Here is a 19638-nt window from a genome sequence, read left to right on the forward strand (position 1 = left end):
TCCACCAAAGGTAAGTTCTTTTTCCATTGAGTCTTCTGATCCGAGATACAAGACTTCAATAAATCTAAAATCACTGAATTGGCAATCTCAAATTGCCCGTTAGTCTGCAAGTGGAACGATGACGAGAACTGCAACTACGTGCCAATGTTCTCCCAAATTGCCTTCCAAAACAAACTCATAAATCTGGGGTCTCTGTCGGAGACAATCGTCTCAGACGTGCCATGTAATCGGAAAATCATCGTGATCATTCTGTGTTCTCGGGAGATCAAAAATGAAATCCATTTCAATATTTTCCCAGGGGCAGGTGGGTATGGGTAAAGGCTATAACAATCCCTGTGCCTTATGCCTGTCAAACTTGAGCTTCTGGCATACTGCGCACAACTCTTCCATGTCCTTTTTGAGTCACGGTCAAAAGAAGTATCTCTCTACCCCTTTCATGGTGGTAGCAATGCCGCGGTGACCCGTAAAAGGTGGACAGTGGCATTGACTCATAACCTTATCCCTCAACGGCTGTGTAACGCACAACATAGTCTTTCTCATCAAGTAGCCTTCCCGAAGGGAGTATCCCGCTACTGTCTCCCCATCCCGTATCCGTGTGAAAATATCTGCAAAATCTGTATCTGTGGCATACTAATCGACCATATCCTCGAAGCTCCTATGATGTATCGCGGAAATAGCCAGAACCAACGGTTTCCGAGACAAAGCATTTGCCACCACATTCTTTTGTCCCTACACATGGACAATCTGGAAGTGGAACTGTGACAAGATGTTCGCCCACCGCATCTCTTTTCCGAAAGCTGCTTCTATGACAAGAAGTAGCGCAAACTCTGATGGTTTGTAAAGACAGTAAAATCCGCTCCGAGTAGGTAATGCCGCCACTGAGTAAGAGCATGGATAACCGCCAAAAGCTCTTTCTCATAGATCTGTACTGTCATCTCCGGCCTAGAGAACAAACGACTCTCGTAAGCTATGACATGGCCTTCTTGCATCAAGACTGCACCCAGACTACGACCACAAGCATCACAATATACTTCAAATGACTTCTGCAAGTCCGGCAAAGTCAAAATAGGTCCCGTAGTCAATTTCTCTTTCAATGTCCGAAAGGCAGTCACCTCTGTGGGTCCCCACGAAAAAGGTACTCCTTTCTGTGTCAAGGTATGCAAAGGGGAAGCAACCTCTACAAACTTTCGTATGAACCGCCTATAGTACCAACACAGTCCCAAGCAGCTTCTAACTTCATGGACGTTCCTCAAATCGGGCCAATCACGGATAGTCTCTATCTTGGCCGAGTCCATTTGCACTACTGCTCTGCTGACACAATGTGTCCCAAAAAGTGTATCTCTAGTAGGAAAAATTCACTTTTCTTTGCATTAATCACTAATGTGTGATCTCGTAATGCCTGAAAGACTTGAAGCAGATGATCTCTATGTTCTGCCTCATTCTTGGAGAAAACAATGATGTCGTCAAAGAAAGTGCCAACAAATAGCCTGTACTCTCGAAAAATCATGTCCATCATCCGGTTAAATGTTGCAGGAGCATTGGTTAAGCCAAAATGCATCACCAAAAACTCAAATAACCCAAAAGTCGTCCGAAAAGCTGTCTTGTGGACATATCCTGGCGCTATCCTGATCTGATGATATCCACTCTTCAAGTCAATCCTGCTAAAGCACGAGGATCCCTGTAACTTGTCGAGTATATCATGGACCCTAGGAATCGGAAATCTGTTCTTGATGGTGATTTCGTTGAGAGTGCTATAATCGATGCACATTCTCCGAGATCCGTCTTTCTTCAAAACAACAACACTGGAGAGCAATACGGTGAAGTACTAGGCTGGACAAGACCCTTTTCCAAGAGGTCTTTCACTGGGTTCATAATCTTTTCATTCTGTACTCGGCTCACACGGCAAGGTGGCCGATTCGGTGGCGTGCTTCCAGGCATCAGATCAATGGTTTGATCTGCAGGCCCTCTAAAAAGCAATCGGCATGAGTGTGGAGAAAAATCTTGGCGTTCTTTTGATCAGGTCAAAACATATTCAACCTTTATCCATCGTTCAGTTCTCTCCCAAAAGAATGAGTAAGAAACTGAAGTTCATAAAGTACAATCTCTAAGCCCTTCATTTATCAAAGTCGCTTTCTCGGAGTCCACCATGGCGTAGTTCTTGTGGTACCAAGGGATCCTGAGTAGAACGTCACTCGCGTGCCCTGAACACCCCTGTCATTGCAAACGAAGTTTGCCAATGCTCGGTGTAATGGCAACATCCCATCCAGGTGCCAGTCGAACTACCTCCGCCTGTGGCATCAGTCTATCGGGCGTAATTGCAAATCAAGCCGCCAATTCCAAGTGAAAAGGAGTTGGTCTTGGCTCCTTCAAAAGAGCTTCCTGATCCTTCACTTTGCCCCAAAAGCGGCAAAGTTTGTACTTTCATTCATTAGATTCGGTGCAAGTCCCACGCCATGTGGTACCAATTCTGCTTTTCTATCTGCCTTTTCTACCACATTCCTCGGCTGCTCTCGAACTCTCAGGCCTGTCGTCGTCTTTATCATTCTGTTCTTTCTGTGCCTTTTTAGGGCACTTCGCGGAGATATGTCCATGTTCCCCGCATCCAAAGCACTTCCCCTCTCTCATGAAGCGAGCTCTCTCCTCAGGAGTAAGCTTGGGTCGTGCATCTTTTTCTCTGGGTTGCTCTTTTTCTTTCTACTTTCATTCCCAGAAGTTTGTTCGGCTCATTGTGTCATGGCCTTATCTGTGGGGTAGGTCAAACTGCCAAAGTGAATGGCAAAGCCCCGCTTCGCATGACTCATCGACTCCTGAATAGAAGCTGACTTCTGTTTCAAGCACTGATCTCAGATCTCTGTGGGTAGACCCAAGGTAAACCGCTTAATCTGTTCTCTGAACGAGATCTTCTTGAATGAAGAGGCGGGTAGAAAAGAGCTCCAGAATCTTTCACAATAAGCATTGATTGTATCTTTCTTGGTCATCCGAAGATGGTTCCAAGCAGCTCATATATCTCGTTCATATTCTTACGTCAACCAAGAAGAAATAAAAAGATTTTTAAATTTCAGCCATTTAACTGGCGCAGTCTTGTTTAAAAGAAGCGTGGACCACAGTACGAGCATTCCTCTTAAAGTAAGAGGCAGCTCTTCGAATCTTGGAGTGCTCTGAATAGCATCCTCCCGCGAAAGCGATGTCAAACTGCTGTATAATTGACAAATCCTTCGAAGCATCTGAGTATCCTGAAAAAGTATCAAACTTGATCGAGTGGCCACCTTCCTTAAACTCTCGGACTTTCTTGCTTTTATCTTCGAGAAAGTCATACTGGTTAGCTTTGTAACAAAAAAATTCTTCTTGAAAATTCGCATAAAAGTTTTCGTCAAACTGAGTAAGCCTTCAAACTTGACACGCTTCTTCTATTTCTTTGCCTTGTCAAAAGTTGACTGACGACCCAAATAACCTGGAAAGTCAGTGCTTTTCTTCTGTTTTTTGCCGTGCTTTTTGGCTTTCTTTTGCGCATCAAAAAGCTGAGCAATCCGTGCATCAACCACGTTCTCCAGTTCCTTCTCCGTATATTTTCTTGGAGACAGAAGGTTTCTTGAGAGCGGGTTTCGGGAGTGGTGTTGTGGTTCTCTGCCACTCCGTCTGTACCTCTTCCAAAGAGGTCTAGTTCATATATTTTGCCATCTTCAGGTCCTTAGCAAAATTGAGCATCATCTTTGTTACATTGCCAATCAATTGACGACGCTCCATCTCTCTTTGCTCCGCCTGAGTAGGCCGAGGCGGGCCATACTCTCTGTCTGAATCTTCGTTGTGATCCCAGACCGCATCTCCAGACGTAGAGGGAGTCGATTGATCATTGCTTGAAACCATAGGTGCCACAGGAAAAAATTTTGGGGATCGGATTTCCCGTAGAAGAGAAATCTGTCGTGCTCTGATACCACTGTAACAGACTTGGACACTCCAAGTCAAGAATCAACCGCGACAGCACCAAATAACCACTTCAAAACAATTCACAGATCACAATAGATTTGCAGTGGCCCGGCGGAGTTCCGTGCCTAGAGATATTGGCCCCAAAGACGCGCCCCTTTCGGTATTTCTTTTTATATTACTCACATCAAAGTACAAGAGTGTGGCTAGGGTTTCACTCTCAAACTCTGCATCCAGATGCTCTGAGAAGTGAGGCCCTCACCACTAATTTAAAGGTTACAAGGGATGCCCAAAAGCTTCAAATCAAAAGCAATTGCTCTCTCTCTCACAGAGAGTCAAAACTTGAAAGCAAAAGCATTCTCTCTCTCTTTCTCATATTGTAGAGAAAAAGCAAAATTTGCGTCGCTCGTCATTTTTATTTTTTATTTTTTATTTTTTATTATTTATTTATTTTTTTAATAGCCTCCGCGATTTTCGGAAATTAGGGTTTTTGCCAAAAATTAGGGTTTGTAGGAATTTTAGGGTTTCTGTTGTCCGTAGCCACGTCATCACTTTGTGACAATTGCCGCCTTTATACAAGTGCTGGATTTGTGTTGTCTAGTGCGTCGATACTTAAGACTCAGTGTCTACTAAACTAGTTTATGGCTTATGTCTAATTTTGCAGCGTAATCAAGGGCGATCACAATTCTTTCAATAGGGGGGATATACAACAAACTGATGACATGGCAAAATTGCCTGGGACAGACAGTTGATGACGCGGCAAAAATTGTACGGACAGGTTGTACGGGACGTGGCAGACAATACGGCTTTCCATGATTTGCCTTGGCAGGTGCTGACGTGGCAGCCTGTACAGATTTTTGCTAATTGCGCAAGCTGCTTTTTGGGACAAATTTTGGAGCCAGTTGCTTTTGGACCAATTGCTTTTGAGTTAGATTGCCTTTGGGGCTTTGCTTTTGGCATCCCTTGTAAGAATAAAAACACCAGAGGAGCCTCACTCTTCAAGGAGCCTCACTCTACAGATTTTTGCAAATTGCGCAAGCTGCTTTTTGGGACAAATTTTGGAGCCAGTTGCTTTTGGACCAATTGCTTTTGAGCTAGATTGCCTTTGGGGCTTTGCTTTTGGCATCCCTTGTAAGAATAAAAACACCAGAGGAGCCTCACTCTTCAAGGGCAATACTGCAGCAAAGCCTTTTGTGCCTCCCACAAAGAAACCCTCCATTCATGAAGCTCACACGTCCAAGAAGCAGTCTAAATCTTCTTATGGGCGAGGACAAGGACTAAAGGCATTTTTCTGGCAAATCTTTTGAAGAAAGGAAAGCTCTAAGAGAGGCCAAGTAATGCTACATTTGTGAAGAGGAGGGACATTTTGCGAATGAATGCCCATAAAAGAAGTCACAAGATAAGGATGACAAGTCGGAGCATAAAGGAAAGAAGCCAAAGCCCAGTGCAGGACTTGTCCCAGATTTGGCTGGTGACCAGCCAAACATAGATGCCATGGAACTGTACAGAGCTTGGGGCAAAGTTAGAGACCAGACAATGCTGGTTTTCTTTGATCCAGGAGCCCATGCAAATTTCATGTAAGGTGCAGCGGAAGTGAATGTTGAACTTTGCTCAAGATGAGTGCTCCAAACTCTGCTCAAGGTTCCTTTTACTTAGGAAAGGGAGAGCCTTCCGTTCTTAATGAGAGAGTGCAATGGACACAACAAAGTGAATGGACACTGTAAATGGAAGTGCATGAGACTGAGAGAGAGAGAAGAGAATACGACACCAGAGACGTAAAACCCTCTTCCAAGGGCCCCACTCTCGATGGCGAGAGTGGTCTACTATTGATTGCACAATCTGGTACAAGATGTTGATGCAAACCTAATGGGGCTATGTCGAGGCCGACGGTGTGGACGACAAGGACGAATCTATGGCTGGAAACTGAATGCTTCAAACATGTAACTGTGGCACCAAGTCGGGGGATGATCTGCTGACTTCAGGGCTGAAAACACTCTGCTTCCTATGGCTGAAAACGCTGTTCTTATGGCTGTTCCAACCACTGGATCTGCTAGCAAAAACGCTGGCCTGCACTGCTGAAAAATGCTATGTATGCTGGCTGAAAACGCAGGTTCATGGGTTGGTTCAAAAACGCAAATGCTGCTGGGTCAAAACGCTGCCAAACTGCTCCTAGAAGCGCCTAGTGCAGGCTGGTATAGCTGAGGATCTGTCGCTGAAATCGCTGATGTCTTAGGCTGCAAAAACGCTAAGCTGAATGGCTGAATCTGCAAGTGGTACTGGATCGATGGTGGCGATGGAGTTCCTTGCTAAAAACGCAATTTGCAGGGGCTGAAAACGCTGGCTGTTAGGCTCCAAAAATACCAGGTTGAAGGGGGGGGGTCGTCCTGCTGAGAAGGGTCTCCAGAGGCCTGCTACACTGAGTGCCTGATGCTCTCCTTCTTCTGCCAGAAAGTGCTAGCTCTGGTTTGCTTATATATTATCTTAGCAAAATTGCTCTACCTAGTTCCCAACAAAAGTCACTTAATAAACAAGCGAAAAATGTCAAAAATAGGGAAAATAGGTTTTAATGCACTAGAAAATTCCCCTGATGGATTCTGAAGGGGATTGTGATGATCATTCTATGTGCAACCGGAGGATATGCATCTAATAAAAGTGTCTGGACATGCACGGTCTGCGAACAGACTCACAAAAGTGCCAGATCACTTCCTATTCTAGACTGACTTGACTGAACTAAACCCTGGTCATGTTGTAGCTTGTCCACGGACACATAGGGTTGGATGTGTCACGTGACATTTCATATCACCAGAATTGGCATCAAAATTAGGCATTCCTACAGAGGAGATAGGTATGACAGGTGAAGCAGGTTTGGCATGCCCAAGTCATTCAGAGCCTGTTACTCCCATTTTGGGGAAGCTTCGTCGACACATTCAGAGTTATGTGGATGCGGAAGAGTTTCATATTATGTCACTTGAGGGCTATGATGTGTTATTGGGTATCCCATGGTGTTACAGGTTGCATGCTATGGTGGATACTTACAACAAAAAGATTACCCTTGTACATAAGAGGAAAGACTCATGTCCTTGATGTAAAGCATAAAGGTGAGTCTGTTCCAGTTGTTTCTGCTTCTGCTATTTCATCTATACTAAAGAATCATCTTTCTGCATACTTGATCTTTGCAAAAGTGGTATCTGAAGTTGTATCTAATTTGTCTACCTTGGATAAAGACAGGTCAACTTTTCTAATTGGTTCAGTGATTGTTTTTCGAACTCTCTGCCAGGGGAGTTACCTCCTGAGAGACTTAAGGATCATACCATAGATCTTGTGTCTGATTCTAGTCCACCGAATAGACCACCGTACAGAGTTAGTGCAGCCCAGCTGAAAGAGAGTACGAGTCAAGTCAACGAGCTTTTAGAGAAGGGGCTGATTCAGCCCCGTTCATCCCCTTTTTGTTCATCTGTACTCCTAGTGCAGAAGAAGGATGGTTCATGGCGCATGTGCATTGACTATCGCGCCTTGCATAAAAATACCATCAAGAACAGGTTCCCCATATCGAGGAGATGACATTCTTGATCGACTTGAGGGAACGTCATTGTTTACAAGGATAGACCTAAAGAGTGGGTACCATCAGATACGCATTAGGCCAGAAGATGTCCATAAGACTACATTTAGGACAACATTTGGTCTCTATGAGTTTCTTGTCATGCCATTCGGTCTCACAAATGCTCTTGCCCGTTCAAAAGAATGATGGACAGAATATTTAGACCACATAGAAACTTCATGAGCACCTTCTTTGATGGCAAGATTGTCTACTCAAAGTTTGAAGAGGAGCATAGGGATCACTTGACCGCAGTTTTCAATGAGCTACGCAAGAACAGGCTACTCATTAATGCGAAAGAGAGTGAATTCTTTTTGGAATAGATTCACTTCCTTGGACACATTGCTTCAAAGGATGGGGTACCCATGGATCCGGCCAAAGTAGAAGCAATTAGGTCATGGCTTGACTTGAAGTCCGTACATGACATTCGAAGCTTACTAGGCTATGTTCCTATTACAGGAGGTTCATCCCAAATTTTGTTGAGATTGCTTCTCCACTCCATGCACTGCAAGGAAAAGGAGTTACTTTCAAGTGGACAACCAAGGAAATTTTAGCGTTCAAACACTTGAAAGAGAAGCTGACTTCAGATCCGGTAATCATTTTGCCAGATCTTTCAAAACCTTTTGTGGTTCAGTTGATGCATGTGGCCACAGTCTTGGTGCAGTTCTAATGCAGAATGGCCGAGTAGTCGCATATGAGAGCATAATTCTTTTGAAGACCGAAAGGAACTTGCAAGTTTATGGGAAAGAATTGCTCGTAGTAATTCATGCTCTCACTAGTTGGAAACATTATCCGCTAGGGACTCATTTTGTTGTACAAACAGATCATCAAACCTTGAAATACTTTCTCACACAAACGAAGTTGTCTGAGAAACACATACGATGGGCAAACATCTTGCCAATGTTCCATTTTTAGATTGTGCATGTGCAAGGGAAAAAGAACGTTGTTGCTGATGTGTTGTCACGAAAGCCCCAAATTTCAACAGGGTCAATTCCATACCATTGTGAACTAGATGAAATGAAGACACAATATGTTGAAGATTCAGATTTTACAAGGATCTATGATCAGCTTGTTGATGGGCAACATCATGAGCACTATATGCTTAAGAATGACTTTCTCATGATGCATGGAAAGTTATGTGTTACTATATAGTTACGGCCAAAGGTTTTGATGGAAAGTCATGCTTCACCATATGCTCGGCATCATGGAATTGATGCAACAGTGAAAGGGGTTCAGGGATTCTTCTATTGGCCGGCTTTGCGTCAGGATGTTAACACATTTGTAAGATCATGTTTAGTATGCCAAAAAGTCAAATTTGACAAGCAAAAGCAACCGGGATTGTTGCAACCATTGCCAATCCCTGATAGGCCATGGGAAAGCATAGTGATGGACTTTATCTTTGATCTTCCAAGAACGCAAACAGGCAATGATGGGATTTGGACTATCATTTGTAGGTTCAGTAAGCATTTGTAGGTTCAGTAAGCAGGCCCATAGTGAGACAAGGATCCACGTATGACGAGTCTTCTATTGGCCGGCTTTGCGTCAGGATGTTAACACATTTGTAAGATCATGTTTAGTATGCCAAAAAGTCAAATTTGACAAGCAAAAGCGATCGGGATTGTTGCAACCATTGCCAATCCCTGATAGGCCATGGGAAAGCATAGTGATGGACTTTATCTTTGATCTTCCAAGAACGCTAACAGGCAATGATGGGATTTGGACTATCATTTGTAGGTTCAGTAAGCATTTGTAGGTTCAGTAAGCAGCCCCATTTCATTCCTGTTATGAAGAAGATAAAGCCAGAACACATGGTCAAGATATTCATGACCAATATCTTTAAATAACACCGGATGCCTCAGTCAATTGTCAATGAGACAAGGATCCACGTATGACGAGTCTTTTTTGGAAGGCATTGTTTGAGAACATGGGCACTACGCTAAAGTTCTCATCTTCGTTACATCCACAAACTAATAGACAATCAGAAGAGGCAAATTCTATTGTCCTAGATCTGCTCAAATGTTATGTGTCAGAGCATGGTAACACCATCTCCCATTGGTTGAATATGCTTACAATAACACTGTGCATACGTCAACAGGTAAAGCAACATTTGAGATAGTGAAAGGAGGGAAGAAAGTCCCACCCATTTTGCAAACTAAGGACAAGATATTTGAGGCAGACAAGTATGTGCAAGATATGGATGAAACATACAGGAAGATAAAGATTGCTCTTGAGAAGACTCAGGCTAAGCAAAAGAAAGTTGTTGATCGTCACCGTCGTGAACTTGTATTTCACTTGGTGATTGGGTACTTTTGCGCTTTGAAAAGGCCAGGTTAAAGAAAAGGAAAGGCAAGGAACATTTGTTTCCAAAGCTCAGTATGCGATATTATGGTCCTTTTCAGATTTCAGAAAAGATCAGCCATCTAACTTACAAGTTGAAGCTACCAGAAGGCTAGAAAATACATAATGCTTTTCATGTCAACCTGCTAAGGCCCTTTGTTGGTGATGTGCCAGAGAATATGCCTGATGAGGAACAACCCGAAGTGGAAGAATAGGATGAGATTCTTGTTCCTGAACAGATATTGGCACATAAAGAATGGAAGGTTAGAGGAAAGGTTGCAAGACACTACTTGGTGAAGTTCAAGAACTATCCATCTTCGGATGCCAAATGGATGGAAGAGTCTGAATTGGTTGATTCACCTCAGCTATTGCAATTATGCCTTGAAGCCTTCGGGATGGAACCCACAGTGACTTGATGTAACCCTTTGGAGCAAGGTAAGAGCGTGGTGCATGATGCTCAAAGGAGTAGTTAAGCAATTGTATCTATGCTTTCCATAAAAAATTTGGCTAGAGAAGTTTGTGCTTCAGAGTACACCAGAAGACTTTTGTGCTTGATATATGTGTGGTAGCCAAGTTGGTGGGATTGTTTAATCGTCCAACACTACAGTTATGCAAGCATGTATATCTTGGATTCCCATCATAGAATATATGTGAAATCAGGAGATATTCGCATGTATTATTGGCATGCAAGCGAAGTCGCTTGTAGTATTTCAAGGGTGGGGTTTGTCACCAAGTGGTGTATTTTTCATATTGCCTTCTCTAAATATGTACTACATAGACATTGCATGGCCACTGTAAACGGCTGCGGCCGAACGGGTTTCTTACATCGGGAGTCTAGGTCGGACTGGGATAGGTCGGGCCAGTTAGCAGTGAATTCTGATGAGTATGGAAGCCTGACTGCGCCAAATAAAATATGGGCCACTAGGAAAGTCACTTACAACTTTATAAGTAGGTGGGAACTAGGGAATTAACCAAAGGGGCAAACTGGACACTAGGCAAAAGGAGAGCCACCTGCAGGACACCTCAACAAGAGGGGATGCCCATTTTGAAGTGGAGGCTGATTTTTGCTTCATTGTGACCTGTAGTGTGTGTGTGTGAGTAGTGGGTGCAGGTTTACAGCTTTAATGGAACATAGTAACAGGGAACCGGCGGAACGGACCCTAAATGTTCCGAAACGGTGTTCCGAACGGGTCTGGCTCTCGAAACGGAGTCAGGAACGGAACACCGTTCCGGAACGGGGTGTAACTTGAACAGCGACCCAGAACGGGGCGGAACGGCACCCGGAACGGGACTCCGGAACGGTCAAACCAAAAAGTCAACTTTTTTTACTAGCCATTTGGGGGAATGTTTGGGGGCTATTTGGGGTCAGATTTGGGGCTATTTAGAGGCCTGATTTGGGGCTGTTTGGACTCTGGAGGCTCGTCTCACCTCCTCCCCAAGCTCTCAACGTCTCTACTGAGCTACTCTCCTTGCTAAAGCTTTAAGCTTGGACATGGAGCTCTGGCTTCTTCCTGTTCCTTTTTGGCGGAAAGCACAACACCCTCAAAGAACAAATGTGGCTTCTACCTCTCTTTCTCAAGCTCCATCCCTCCCTCTCGTGTCTCTCTCTCCATTCCTCTCTCTCTCTCTCTCTCTCTCTCTCTCTCTCTCTCTCTCTCTCTCTCTCTCTCTCAAGAGTCAAACTCCATCCTTGTCTCAAGCTCCGTCATCGTAAAACATGTGTAAATATGGCTCTAATTAGGATGGTCGAATTCAAAAGCTTAGCTTATAGTTTTTCACTAACATATGAGCTTATAATACATATAATATATATAGTTTCTTTGGTCTACCGTTCTGGCCCCGTTCCCGTTCCCGTTCCGTCCCCTCTCCTCCCTCCCGTTCCAGTCCCGTTCCGCACCCTACCGTTCCCGTTCCCCGTTCCCGTTCCGGGTAACTATGTAATGGAAAGCTAGCCTTCTCCTTTGTCTCATGTAGCGCGATAATTTGCTCTCATGCAACTCTCTCTCCCCTTTGCACATATGGTAATGCCCCACTAGTTGGGCTACTCAGTTGACTATGTACAGTTCTAGGGTTTTATGCGCGTTTGCCAAGGCAAGAGCATTCTAAACAGGAACCGGTGAGTGATCTAAGTGTGCGGATCGTCTATTAAATAAAGAAATACCAAAAGGGACGCCAGTCTTTGGGCCTACAAGGTGTCAGTATCGTGTGCGTAGTGACATTCTAGTCCTTCGACGCAATCGTGTTCTCTTTTCTTCCCAGTGCTCTGTGTAAAGTTAACAGGTGATTGAAACAGTACCGCCCTCTACTATGTACAAGCCGATTATACCACCTCTCCCCATTCCCCCCATTACCACCCCCTCCCCTACCATTCCACCCACTAGCCCCCTTGCTCCATCATCCTCTCCCGCTCCTACCTCACAGCCCGCTCAAGGGACAAGACCTTCATTGTCTGCTAGGTCTCTTGGCAGGGCTTTTGCCACAAGCCACCTGGCAAGAGAAAAGCATTCCTGCAGTCTCGGTGCAGACGTCACCTTTTGCCGCAATCGCTCGAGGACTGACGAGTTTCGACATTTGTCGCCACTGTGACTTCTTCGCCTATGACCACACAATTCCTCGACGACTCCACCAGATTTTGAGGCAGCTTGATTCAGAGGTCATGTACTGTTTCTTGCAGCTAGAGGGATACGACCGAAAACCAATATAATACCATCAACATACATCATGATATGGACTAGAGTAGATGTCAAATCGACTCGGTTGCCTCCACCACACGCAATGATGTCAGCTACCTCATCTATGTGTAATCCAAACAATGTGGAAGAGAGTGGGAATCCTTGCTTAACACCAATGGTGGTAGCAATGGTCTCTAATAGGAATCGAACTCTCCCAAACACTTGCTCATATAATTTATAAATGCCCACGTCATATCTAATGGTATATCAAATGACTTTAAGAGTTGGAAAAGCCTTTCGTGGCATTGTATCAAAGGCCTTGTGGAAATCCACAAAGCACAAGTTCATCTTTCCCTTTCTAACCCTGGTCAAATCAATCAAACAACTCAAAATGGTCAATGGTAGAGAAAGCTCTCCTAGCATATTTCTCACACATTAAACTAAGCTCTTGCCCCATATAGTTCGGCAAAGATGTGGGCACCCATGATCATCCTGTAGTGCTCAGTTTGAGCATATCCCCTACTTTGTGCATCGGCACACGCTTGTGGATTGGCACAATGGTGTGCATCGTCTACTCAGCAAGTAAACTCTCAGCTAGTGCTCTAGTGAATAGGTGTGCAATGGAAGGGGGAAGTGTCCCCGCAGCACAGATAAGATGCTCCCTCTATAAGTTCATGAGGTCGAGTGCTCACCCATGTCGAAGGGGACGTATGGATTCCTTCACCATCGAGTGGGTAAAGAAAATTGTAACGATGGTTCGAGGCTCCTATGTTTGTGGAATGGGTGGCTGTTGGGGAACATGGATGATATGGTACAATCCCTTTGCATAGGTGTGCCACGTATGCGGTCAGTGATGGGTATCGAAGTCCGTGGATCCCTGAAGCCCTTCCATGAGGTGGAGCTATCTCAACCCAAGAAGTGGTACATCTCTAGCTTTTGTCTCTCTCCAAATGTCCACCTTTCACACCGGTGAGTCTCCCCATCTCTCTCCTTGCCTCTCTCTCTGTAACAGTCCCCAAACCTCTCTATATGCAGAGGCATGAGTGTAGAGCTCTCCACTCATCGTCATACCATCAGTTCACGGTCCAAATCTAGCTGGCTCCCTTGAATGTGGAAGATTTGCATCATAGTTGTACATAGCAATGAGGCCAGCTATGTGGTGCAACGGTGATGTTGTCCATAGGTGTCAATGGGTCCATGAGAAAGGAGTCCATCATGTACTCTATTAGCGTATATGTCAGCCATGTCATGGTAGTGTGGGGGGTCAGTAAATGAGGTGTTGATATCATGTATGAAGTAGATGCTAATGTGTGGGGTCGGTAAATGAGGCCAGCTATCTGGCGCAACAGTGATGTTGTCCATAGGTGTCAATGGGTCCATGAGTAGGAGTCCATCATGTACTCTACTAGCATATTTGTCAGCCATGTCATGTATGAAGTAGATGGTAGTGTGGGGGTCGGTAAATGACGTGTGGTGTCATTGGTGCACCATTTACATGTATGAGCAACGTCAATGGGGTGTGGTTGAATAGAGAATGAGGTAGCTAGGTGTGATGCCTCTAATGACCCCATACGTAATCCACCACCATGCCTCATGTCCGTGTAATCCTCCATGTGAGAAGCATGTCAACACCCTGAATCAGGCCACGTGTCATCTCGCTATAAATAAGGACACGGTGATGTGATCCCATCTCTAGTTAGTGATCCCCATGGTGGCCTCTTTATAGCTTTGAGTCCTCCATTGTGCAAGTTGTCCCCACCTCTGCTGGGTCTACTCATAATCATATCATCACACTAGCGGCTTTGTGTAGGAGCATTGGAAGTCCTCCATGATAAGACCTCTCCCTATGTAGAGTAATACATAATCTCCTCTGAGTGAGGCTCTCGTCTCCTCCTCCTCTCATGTGCCCTCCTTTGCGATGGCATAAGAGGAGCTTGACGGGAAGAATTATCATAAAGCAATGTAGTTACCCTGTCCTGTGTGAGCTATATACTGATCCACCGGTAGAGACCGGAGCCACCACTAAAGAAGAGGGGAAACTCTAACAACATGCACTTTCTTGAGGCAACCTTCACTGTTGTTGAATGACTAACACAACTTTGGCCGTTACATCAATTAACTTAGCTCAGTGACTAGTGACTCTTTCATAAAATTTGAAAGCATGAATCAGTGTCTATAGCTCAGCCAACACTACTACCGACAGCACAAGCAGACGGCCACAAATTTTTCCAAGAAGCCAACTGGAAGTGCAAAGTCACCTATTTAAAAGTCCAGTCTATGATAGTACCAGCGAGCATAGCCAGACAATCAACATTTTGTAATAAAATTCGACTGCAAATGCAACATACGCTGTCATATCCTCATAGCTCCCCTTACTCTCTCCAAACATTTCAGCTTCCACGTTAGCTTCTTCATTTTTTCCTTCATCCTCCTCTGTCTCATCTTCATCATCTTTTTCTATTACTTGTTTCTGTTCTGTAGAGAAACTGCTTCCATTTCGCACGTGTGCACTTGCCAAGCATTGCCTTCTCTTAATCACAGTAATCAATCTGCTTGGCACAGGAAGAAAAAGGACCCTTTGATAAAAAAGAAAACAGAATTGACATCACTTGCTTTCTCCACTTTTGACAGGCCTAGAACCCACCTAGAATCGCCCTGCTTGAATAATTTGAACGCCACATTAGGATGGGTCAATGTTAAAGACTGTAATACCATGAAGAAAAACTGTGTGTCAAAATCCAAATTTAATATTTAAAAAAAGACCTCTGGAACTATCTTTAATGCTGCACAAATAAGTGAGCAGTGTAAACAAAAAAATTTAAGCTCAAACACTTTTTTTCACCAACTTTACATGCACACATGCCATAGGTGCACGCCCGAATGAGAATTCAGCAATAATGATATAAAGTGACGACCATTCCAAGTGCCAACATGGGGAGAGATAAAGCTGTATGTTTGAAAGGAAGGGACAGAACAGAAGAAATGGGCCTTCTCTGGCCCAAAAAGCTCGACCCACCAGTTTCTGCGAGAGGAGCTTTACCTCGAGTTGGAGGTGGGTTTGTATGAAGGGGGATGAGAACATAGACGAGCCAAGCATGCGCGACATTGCCATCTTCGCTTACGCACCCACTCACTCACCAAAAGCTCCACTCTTCACCATCCCGGTGTGCTTAAAGTCTTCGGAAGGTTTATAAATGTTTATATGTAGGGTAAAACGCCAATAGGCTATAGAGCCACCTAAGAGAGGAGGCGAATTGCCGCCACTCTGATGCACTATTTTCAGCGTGGGAGTGTGCATTCAGGAGCTGAGCGCAAAGGCTATCAGGGACAGAAGCTGCATCGCGAAAGGTGAAGCACGCAAGATGCACGAGACAAAACAAAAATCCCACCCTCAATACAGAGACAACGAGGGGTGCAAGAAGCGTCATCGTGTGAGACAACGAGGGGTGCAAGAAGCGTCATCGTGTGAACGAGGCTTGAACATAGAATCGGACGGCTGAAATCGCAGCACCTCTTGCGGTAACCAGTCCACCATTCGCCTCATCGCGTCCTAAAATTGGAGCTAAGTGATCATCTTTGAGGGAGCTGACGGGTCCTAGCACAAGGACCCGGTTTTTTACTGGTTCCTTTACCCTAGTTGCGAAAATTCCCACAATGTGCCTGAAATTTGTAGACATTCTCAAAAATACCCAGTCCGACCGAGAACACTTGGAATGGCTGAAGATCTAGCAGACCTTGCATGAAAGGAAAGTGGAGGAGAAAAATCTCCTCAAGCTATAGGCCAAGGACAAGAGCATTAAGAGTGAGGATGCCAACAAAAACACATTACTCAGAGCTATCAAGGTAAAGCAACAGGCCACCATCTATCAACAACCAAGGAGTTCAAAAGTGGGATATTTCTTCTTAAGAACACTAATGTTTTTCCAAGTGGCACATTCTTTATACTTACCTTTCCACTTTATCTACTGCTTGGTGGTACACATGATGACGAGTGCATAAATCATGATAGTCAAGAACGTACTTGGGTTCATGCGACTACGTGAGAGGTTCAATAAAATCGACCAAACCCTGTCAATCAATTACATCGTCGTCCCTATACAAGCATTAACGTGAACGACTTACATGAAAAAATAAATGAATACGAGAGTGCATAGGTTAAAAAAGTTTGTAGGCTCTGTCTCCAACTCGCTTGAAACAAGAGATAGCGACACAACCATAACTTTTGTATTCATCAGACCTCAAATTGCGATACAACACGATGCACATGTACCCATTTACATAGTGACTTTGCCAAATAGGTACTCAACTACTCTATCTCTTGATATCTACCATTTACAAAATATAGAGCTTGTGAATGCTCCACACTAACAACAACCCCGAGTCGAACTCTGTACTAGGTAGCAATCTCAGTACTGCGGATCATCTAGAGACAGATGGTCATATTAAACAAGTTCATTAGGTGGTAGAGGATATGCTACAAGCATATGTTAGCAAAAAGCAATACAATTGGGAAGAATATCTCCCTATTCTGGATTTTTCTTATAATAGTGCAAAGCATATTACTACTCATTTTAGTCCCTTCATGTGTATGTATAGTTTTTGACCTAGGTCATTGGTTATGGTGGAGTTAGCCACAAAGGAAATTTAGTAGGTCAAGGGCTTTGTCCAAGACCATATGGATATGTTGAAAATTGATTGTCAAAATGTTTGACGGCGATGAAAAACATAGGCAAGTCACTTTCATGGAAGGTGAAGAGGTATTCTTACGTGTTCCAGAGTATTCATAAAGTCTGATTACTGATCCTACACTAAACTTGTCTCATGAACATTGTGGCCCATTCAAAATACTTACCTTCTTGTTCATTGTTGACTTGTCTGATGTTGTGGTGTGTCAATAAGTATTTGTGAAGAGCGTATTCATTCCCGTACCACATTGTGTTGAGCGTGATACGCTTTGACGACCACGACATGCGAAGGAGAGTGTAAGTTTTGTGGGCTCTATCCTATAGCCACCATGGAGCATGCCCCTAGTCTACTGGGCATCCTAAGTGGCATATGGCATGTGTAGCATTGCCAAAAGAGGCCTTAGTCACTATGTGGAGCATTTATAGCGCATAAAATCATATGTAGGAGTCATGTAGGCATAAATAAAACCCCCTAAATATGCAAATTTTAGTTTGGCTCTTATAATAGGTTGTTTAATTGATTATGTGAGAGCGTGTTCTTGGAGGCCCCAATGCCACTACTCTCATGATTAATGAGCATTCATTAGGAAGATAGTAGGTTCTTCATTAAGCATTTTAGGTTTACACTAATCGCCTTCTTTGCATTTAAGGTTTTTTCATCATCATTAGGCCTTGCATTATTTCTCCATTATTTAAGTTGGACACTCTTGAGGAGACAATTTTGGAGCTACACATTGATTCTTATTCTTGCAAAATCAAGTTTTGAAATGTGTCTGTGCAAGTTGCCCTCGCTACAAGCTTTAAGGAGAACCTTCAATCACTTCTTTTGTGCAAGATATGGGCAATTACTTGCTCAATTAAATTTGAAGCATTTTAATGGATTTTTTCTCTGCATTTCACTCCTCCAGAAAACTCAAAGGCTCCTTCTTAAGTGTGTGTGTGTGTGTGTGTGTGTAGGGGGGGAGCATTTAATGCTCAATCTCTTTTTTTAATCTACTAATAATGTGGAAAGGTTGCCTATATAAGGCAAATCCAACAGAGTCAAAGGCAATCCATTTTTGGACACCCATGTGCCAACCGGTCACCCACCCAACCTTGATCTATTGGAGGCACCAAAGTGCGTTTATTTATCAGTCAGGTCCGTGATCGGATGTCTACCGAGCGCAAATGCTTTTGCCTCTGACTATTCAAACCCTCCAACTGCCACCGTCTATGAATTATTTCATCATTCGGCCGACATATCTGACCTAAGCACAAAATTGCATTCGGGTCTGCCTAGCCAAACCACTTTCCCACCAACACTCATTGCTTGAGCCTCAAGGCCCAAAGCCCCAATGCCTTATTTACAGATTAGGCCTCTCGGCTTAAGGTCCCTTTCCCATAGCCATAATGTCTAAGCTATCAAAGAGGGGTTCACACCCGCCACAAAACTTTTCAGTTGCATATACGTACAAAAGCATTGCATAGGCATTATGCACTTCATATTTTTGTGCATCCAAGCCATGATAAAAGCTAAAATGATGTGTATGTATGTGAGGGGTTCCAAACACTACCATCCATCAATGGTAAGACCGTCGCATCACACATCTTGCATGACATTTTTTCATGAGGTGAACAATCTAAGTAAAGCAAAAGATCATGAGGACAAAGCTGATATCAACTATATAGCAAGGAAAAAGATGAAGATGGTGACCAAATCTGAAGATTTGTACCTTCTCCAATTTAAGGGAAGGTTCTATCATCCTTAGTGGATAATGTTTTCTAGCCTATGTGGATATTGGGTTGTATCTTCAGTAGTCACTCTAGTCCAAAACCCAAGGGGAGGGTTATAAGTTTCATGAGATTTATGCTAGAGTCACCATGGAGCCTAGCCTACTAGGCCTCTTAAGTGGCATGTGGCATGTGTAGCATTGCCAAAAGAGGCTTTGGTCATAGGCCATCCAATGTGGATCCTTTTTAAAGCAAAAAATCACATGTACGAGTCATGTAGGCATGAATAAATCCCTGTAAATATAAAAATTCAATTTTGGCCTTATAATAGGTTGTTCCAAGTTTTCATGCATGAGATAATTAGATGCTACCTCCTTTGTGCTATCTAAACACCCCTTATGTACTCATTTTCACCAACTCATTTTCACCAAGTAACGAAGTGCATTTGTGCATGTGTGTCAGTTTGATAAAACATATGAGTCCAATCAACATGGGGCGGTGGACCCTTTTTTAAAAGAAATAGTATTTGAACCTACGTTGGGTGGTAAGGCTTTCAAGTGGTTAGTGGAGTATGCTAGGAATGTCTTTACGGTTTGTGATTCTGTGAAAATCGCATTCTCAAATTGGTTCCCATCAACAAAAATAGTTCCTCAAGTGATGGAGAAAATAAGGAGGCTTCAACAAAAGAAGGAACACACTACATATTTTTTTACACTGT

The 19638-nt window shown here is 43.7% G+C and overlaps 1 protein-coding gene across 1 annotated transcript in view; it reads right to left on the reverse strand.

Annotated features, from left to right (window-relative positions):
- Window positions 1–15929, reverse strand: part of LOC147432342 (uncharacterized) — a 90759-nt gene extending 74830 nt beyond the window's left edge. The window contains exons 1-3 of the mRNA XM_086492323.1: window positions 15566–15929; window positions 15170–15228; window positions 14874–15074 (exon numbers count right to left, since the gene is read on the reverse strand). Coding sequence (XP_086348449.1) covers window positions 14874–15074; window positions 15170–15228; window positions 15566–15637 — 332 coding nt within the window. The 5' untranslated portion in view covers window positions 15638–15929. The remainder of the gene's footprint in view (window positions 1–14873; window positions 15075–15169; window positions 15229–15565) is intronic.
- Window positions 15930–19638: the final 3709 nt, after the last annotated feature.

This window comes from Adiantum capillus-veneris, chromosome 20 (assembly GCF_014529385.1).
Source record: "Adiantum capillus-veneris isolate H3 chromosome 20, ASM1452938v2, whole genome shotgun sequence".
Lineage (NCBI taxonomy): Eukaryota > Viridiplantae > Streptophyta > Polypodiopsida > Polypodiales > Pteridaceae > Adiantum > Adiantum capillus-veneris.